This window comes from Oryzias melastigma, linkage group LG17 (assembly GCF_002922805.2).
Source record: "Oryzias melastigma strain HK-1 linkage group LG17, ASM292280v2, whole genome shotgun sequence".
NCBI lineage: Eukaryota > Metazoa > Chordata > Actinopteri > Beloniformes > Adrianichthyidae > Oryzias > Oryzias melastigma.
In genome coordinates, this window is record NC_050528.1 from 1,722,613 (window position 1) to 1,729,874 (window position 7,262).

Below are 7,262 nucleotides of genomic sequence, written 5' to 3' on the forward strand. Positions count from 1 at the left end.
CGCTCCCGTTTGCACGCTGCATTCAGGGTTATTTGGCGAGCTCCGTTCCCAGCCAGGGAGTCTCCCATTCCGTACAAAAGCGAAACTCTGTGGGGAAAGGATCCGGTGTTAACAACGGTGCCGCGGAAGTGGACGGAGAATACATTTTTATTTAGTGAACCTAACAAAAGTTCTTCGTTTCACCAAAACAATGTTTACAGCGTGTATGTGAGTGAGGTGTCAGACAAAAACTTTCAAAACGAAGATTCCCGAGTTTCCTGAGATCAACGGTCCTGCTTTGACGTCCTGTCCATTAAGAAAGATCACAAAGGTCTCCATTACTGATTTCGCCATGACGAGAATTGGACAAGGCCAGAGCAATGGAGCAGCGATGATGAGATTTAGGCCCGCCCGCTGAGTTTGGCGGCAGAGTTTGACAGATTGCATTTGAATGGTGTGTCCACTTCCTGTTTCATGAAATGTGTCATTAAATCATGAAATAAATAAATATATTATGAAATGTTAAAAAGTGCATTTTAATGGCTCTTTTCATGTTTTAATGCCACATTTATTTCAACATTTATTTATTTATTTAAACTTTTATTTATTTAATGCCACTTTTAAATAATTATTGACACATTTATTTATTTATTTCAATTTGGCTCTTTTAACCTACAAGGGACAATGAAATAAATAAATGTCATTAAAAGTTTAAATGTTCCATTTTAATATTTTAATGCCACATTTATTTCAACATTTATTTATTGATTTCAACATTTATTTATTTATTGCCACTTTTAAATATTTAATGACACATTTATTTATTTATTTAATGGTGTATATATTTATTTCATTTTGGCTCTTTCCAGACTACATACAGATTTAGTCATTAGTTCAAAATGTGACAAGATTTGTTTAAAATTTGTACGTTGATTTTTCTTTAACATTACATAATTGATAAACATGGAACAACATAATGAAAATATGAAAATAAAACAGTGAACTCGCTCCAGATCAACACAGGGAAAACAAAGGTGGTGGGGGGGACTTTGACAGGATCTCGCACTCTGCACTGACAGCGGTGAACATTCACGTAAGGGACACTGAGACTAGGGTTGGCCACCGAAGTTATGATTTACGCGGTTCTACTGAAGCTACTGAAGGTCATTTCAGAGCAAAGTTTCATTGAAGGTCTATTGGTCTGAGGACACGTCGATCACTTCTACTTTGGTCTCTACGGCGGCAACGCAACAACAAAGAAAGCTGAGATATCACTCGGCAAGGGCTCTGACTGGTACTTTGACCACACCACATTTACAAAGCGAGAGGGGGTCATCAGCCTCTCCCTTCTTCTCACTCGAGGTGCAGGAAGAAATCAAAGACAACAGGACAAAATAAACAAATGCAAACAGTGTTAAACAGCCAGACAACAAAACACAAATGAAAACCCAAACTTAAACCCAATTCCAACTAGACAGCCAAAAGAAATGGTAACCCATAATTCCCTGTGCTGCCAGACCCAACAGCAGGTCCAACGTGCCTGTGACCATCACTACAGTACTTTGAAGTTATAGCCAATCTCTTTGCCTTTCCTGCGACAGTAGGCAGGCTCATAAGACCGCTGACGGGGCGAGCACGAGCACCGCTCAAATGTCTGGCTGCATTCCACAGCAGATCACAGAAGTTTGACAAGTCGCTGCGTCCCATCAGCCAATCAGGAACTCAGCTTTGAGTACGTGACGTTTTCAGTGACCTGATCAGCAGGTAAAATACTAATGTAATAGGAGCGTTTTGTCTAGTCGCAGCACGGTGGTTGCCTGGCGGCAGCGGAGCTCGCTCGCTCCACTCGCCAGGAGAGAGACAGGTGCTGCGGGGAGCGCGGGCAGCCAGCTCTCCTGAACCGTGATATTTTACTTATTTTCGTAGAGACAATAATAAAAGATAAAGGTCCCTTATTTTCCTATTTCGGGTTAATGCAGAACAGTCTTCAAACTCAGTCACAGAGACACAGAAACAGCGGAAGGAGCTGTCATCTAGAACCCCACCCCCCCGAGTGAGATTAAAACCCGGTAACCCCTCAGACTAGCTCAGGATCACATGTTTGACAGGCGGTGAGCAGCGGATTCGCCACACGGCGAAAGAGTGGCGGGCCAGAGGTTTGCGGCTCGTATTTAATGGGAACAACCTGCACGTCAAAAAACGACATGCAAAACGTCCATTTTTGACGTGGAGGGCTGAACCATACGTCAATATGTGATTGGGGAATGAAAACGTGTTAATTTGGGAAGACGTTGACATTATTTTTTATTACTCACTCTCCAAACAGAGGGGTCCAAAGTCCACTAGAGTAAACCGCGTTGCGCGAAGAAGCACTTTGCTTCACTTTGGTGCGCTCTGACCCTCACATGTTTACATTTAAATGTAAGTAATGACTTTATGTTGTAGCGCAACATTTTTAAAGTTATAAAACCGCTGTTGTTATAGATATTCAACCGCTGGAGGCACCTCGCTAATGCTAGCAGGCCAGCGATGTTGATGATGTCATTGAACGAAAGTCACGTCTGAAATATTAGACACTATTTTTTCATCACCCTCCGTTTGGAGCACGGAGGGATCAACGAAGGGCAAGGGTTATGGGAGAGGGAGAAGGGGAGTATTCGGACCGGGCCTTTCTGTTGCGGAGACTAAAGTCTTTTGGAGCCCAGGGACCGCTCCTAAAGACCTTCTACGGCTGTGTCCGAATTCCCCCCACTCACAATATAGTGCACTATATAGTGCGCTCGCCATTTTCTAGTGCTGTTCGAATCTATTAATTCAAAAATTGAGTGAAGTTGAAGTTTCTCAGAAGTCTTTGCAAAAAACTAGCATGCATTAATGCTCACTAGATTAGCGAATATAGACCACAATGCATTGCGAATGAACAATTTTGAACAAAAAAACGTGATTAAATGTAATATTTGAATAAACCATCTACATTTTCACCACCAGAACACAGTGGACTCGTAAATAAACATTGCGAAATGTTCGTATTGATTTGATTTTCACTTCATGAAATCTGTAGCGTCATATCCGGTGTTTGGAAAAACGAAAGAAAAGTAGTGAGCACGGTGTCTGAATTACCTTTAAAATCCGGGACACTATTTAGTCCCGCACTATTACGTGTTTTAGTGGTTAGGGGGGGAATTCGGACACAACCTAAGACTCCGTAGTGGGATCAGCCATCTTCTATGGAGTGCCTGCTGGTGCAGCAGCATCTCCACAGCAGACAGGAAGACGCTGGAGAAGCTGGTGAGGAAGGCCAGCTCCGTTCTGGGGCTCCCGCTTCACTCTGTGGGAGAAAGGAGGATGGTAGCCAAGTTCCTCATCCTTGATGAGAAACTACGACCATCTCCTGTGTGACACGGTGCTAGCTCAAAGCAGCTCCTTCAGTGACAGACCAATTCACCCCAGGTGAGTCTGAGGGAGCGGCATCGCAGGTCCTTCCTACCTGCTGCTGTAAGACTGAGCTGCTCCCAGTGCTCCAGCTGGACATTTGCTGCTGTCCTCAGTCACTTTATTTTTCACTTGATTTTATTACTCTATTGTCATTTTTAAGTATATTTTGTGTAATTTCTGTTAAATTACCTATAACCACTGTGCAATATCTTCCTTTTTTATTTGTCATTTTTGTGTCCACAATATAAATTGTTTGTTTTAGTAAATATGTGACTGGTCAAATTTTTCTCATTTTTGTCATGACCCATCTACATACAACCCATCTCTGGAATTTCCCTTCAAAAGCTCAGATTTTTTCACATTTCCTCTCTTTTGTAAATATTTTTTGGTTGTTAGTTGTTGGAGCTGGGACAAATAAAGGACTATCTTATGTTATGTTATCTAAAAAGGGACATTTTGCCCATGAAATGTAAGAGATCATCTGAAAATGTAACAATTACTGATATTAATAAAGTGCTGAATATTGATTTCTGTTTCCTAGATTGTTGATAATTATGGTGAGAAATCAGTGTCTTCACATAAAGGAGGATCATTCATTATTATTAATGCAGAATTAAAGGCAAACTCAGCAAATTTGTTATTTCAAACTGGTAGCTCTTCGTATGACTCAGTCCTATGAAGTAGCTCTCAGATTCAAGAGGGTGGTGACCCCTGATCTAGAGCCCCAACGGACAGGAAAATCTCTTCAATGAAGACTGTGGTCAGCAACTGCGAGACTGTGACTGAGGGCTTCCAGAAAACTCCCAGAGTTGGAGAAAATCCCAAACCAAGACGGTAGAAACCCGGGGGGGGGGGGCAGGTTGGCTGCTCACCTCGATTGCCGTTGCCCATCATGTCAGGGAGGTGCGTGAACCTCTCGTTGCAGTAGTTCCCCTCGCAGCAGCAGAAAAACACCTGAGGGTTTTCCTCCATGGAGACGCACTCTTGCCTTCAACAACAAACCACAAACATGCTCATGTACATATGTGCTTATTTACAGACTCTAGGTCCAAAACTGGTGGTGGATTACAGGCAGAAGAAAACGGTCATTCAGCCCCTGTAAATCGGTGGAGACATGGTGGAGAGGGTGGATGCCTTCAAGTTCCTGGGTGTCACCATCCAGCAGGACCTGACCTGGAGCGCTAACACCACGGCTGTGGTGAAGAAGGCCCAGCAGAGATTGTACTTTTGAAGAAGAACAACCTGGACGACAAACTGCTGGTGTCCTTCTACCGCTGCTCCATTGAGAGCATTTTGACATATTGTGTTGTTGCCTGGTTCTCCAGCTGCAGAGCAGCAAACAGAAAAGCACTCCAGAGGGTTATCTCTACAGCCCAGAAGATCATAGACCGCCCCCTCCCATCTGTGGAAGAACTGTACAGCTCCCGCTGCCTCAGGAAAGATGAAAACATTTTATTGGATCCATCCCACCCCGGACATTCTCTGTTTACACTTCTGCCTTCAGGCAGAAGATACAGAACAATAAAATCAAGGACAAATCGATTAAAAAACAGTTTTTATTCCAGAGCCATCACATTTTTAAATGCTGCTAGGAATTGAGCGTCTTTTAGCAAATGTTTTAACTTCTTGTATGGTTGTTTGGATGTGTGTTTAATTTATTTCAACACCAGAAGAGGATTGCACTCAATTTCGTTGTAAATCTACAATGACAATAAAGTTATTCTATTCTATTCCAAATATAAACACCACAACCATACATAGACAGTCATATAGAATGAAATCACCAGTAAAAGTACCATAGAAGTAAAAGAAGACTAAGAACAATAAAAGTGATGCAAAGTACAAAAGAAGAAACTTTAAAAAAGCATCTAATCCAGTATTTACTGATTGGTGTGTAGAAGTGCTGTGTCTACTGTTGGTGAACATTCCAATGAATCTGTTTTTAGAAGCATTTAGACGTCGACTAAACCTTACATTAAGAGTCTTAACCCCTGAACTAACAAATCTACAAAAAATGAGAGAAAAGAGTGTTTGATATGCTATCCCCCCCCAAAGATCAAGTTAAAATTAAACTTTCATTATCGGTTGTCATTAATTGTAGTATTGAAACTATTATCCAGCCAATGATCTCCACGGAGCATCTGGTATCAGTACTGCTGGACCGACCTGTCATAGCAGTTGAAGTCATCCAGCCAGCAGCCTTTCTTCACCAGCTTGATGGTCCCTGAGGAGTTAAGCCAGGAGGCGTAACAGTGCAGCCGCTTGTCCTTCTCCCCTTCGCATCGCTCAAAGCCACTCTGGTTGGTCCTCTCGGTTCGCCAGTTGTCATTGTAGTACATGCACTCGCGCGTCTCCACTTCACCCAGACTGGACCCTGATGGGGACAAAAGGTTCAGATTATGAAGATCTGGAGATTGAAATCTGCTCTGAGCGTCCAGCAGCACTCTGCAGCTACTGCAGGCTAATCTCCCTGATGCAAGCCTCCATCTACTCATTTACACACCAGTTCGACTGTTAAAACACTGTGAAAAAGATCAGAATTTGTGCAGCCTGAGGAGTTTGAACTTTAAAACAGAGTCAGTTTGAAAAGTAACTCCTGAAAATCATCACTCAAAGTAAAACCACAACAAAATCTCAGCAGATTATTAACAACTTTTTAGAGTTCATTCTGTGTTGATTTGATTCAGACAACTCTGTTACATTCAACATCCCCGAAAATTCAGCCCAACTGGACTTCATCTCTCATCATCAAGTCAGGTTTATGAAACCTAGAAAACTTCAGTGTCGCGAGAACTCGTGAACTCGCTTTTGTTTAGGTGACGAAATGCTAAGGTTCCAGCAGAAGGTTCTGGAAGGAATATGGAAATGTCAGGAGGGAGACAGCCCAACGATGGTCATTAAAAAAAAAAAAAAAAAAAATCACCTTTTCTTCATGCCAAGTACAATGCTGCCATTAATTTCTCCCTTCCGCTCTCTTTGAGGTCCAGATGACTCCACCCACATATTGATGTGTGATTCCTTCCATGACAAATGTGGACAAAGGTGGACAGGATTTAATGTCTGCCATGGACATTAGTGAAACTCAAAAATCAATGATAAAAAAAGTTCAGCGTACTGTCTTGTAGGGTCCAGATGACCCCACTTTTAATGTAAACAAGCTAAGGAGAGCGGAAGGGTTCAAAAATAAGTCAACAGCGGGGTTTGAACCCAAATCCTTTTGATTCAGGTGCAGGACGAACTGCCGTACACCACGAGACCAAATGAAATCAGGAGTGTTTGCTATTTGGTGGCATCATTTTTTTTTCAAGAAAATATATATATTTAGGTTGTGTCCAAATTCCCCCCCAATCACTATATAATGCGCTCGCCATTTTCTAGTACTGTCCAAATCCACTAATTCCAAAATGGAGCGCACTCGAAATTTCTCAGAAGTCTTTGCAAAAAACTAGCGTGCATCAATGCTCACTAGATTAGCGAATACAGACCACAATGCATTGCGGTCGAACAATTTCGAACCAAAAAACATACCTAGCAATAGCAAAGGCAATGTTTTCATAGACATAAAGTCTAAGATTGATTTTTACTAATACTACTAACTTAGAAAATAACATTTTGTGATGTAGATATGATCAAAATAAATGGCTGATGTTTGACCTCGTTCATTACTAACCAGGATTACATTACTAGGTATTGAACTCAATTCAATTTTATTTATATAGCCCCAAATCACAAAGGAAATTTGCCTCATTGGGCTTCATGCAGGTAATTTTACAGATGTAGAAAATTAGTCATAAAATATGAACAATAGTTAAAAACTAAACAGACTACATAAACTGGTTATCCCTGCC

At 41.7% G+C, this 7,262-nt stretch overlaps 1 protein-coding gene across 2 annotated transcripts in view; it reads right to left on the bottom strand.

Annotated features, from left to right (window-relative positions):
• Positions 1–7,262, bottom strand: part of LOC112141895 (activin receptor type-2B) — a 24,258-nt gene that overhangs the window by 9,432 nt on the left and 7,564 nt on the right. Inside the window, exons 1-3 of one of the 2 annotated variants that reach the window (XM_036216156.1) lie at positions 6,338–6,462; positions 5,581–5,788; positions 4,287–4,402 (exon numbers count right to left, since the gene is read on the bottom strand). In XM_036216156.1, the coding sequence (XP_036072049.1) occupies positions 4,287–4,402; positions 5,581–5,753 (289 nt within the window). In that variant the 5' untranslated portion in view covers positions 5,754–5,788; positions 6,338–6,462. Of the gene's footprint in view, positions 1–4,286; positions 4,403–5,580; positions 5,789–6,337; positions 6,463–7,262 lie in introns of those variants that run through there. The other variant, XM_024265097.2, reaches the window with a different exon arrangement.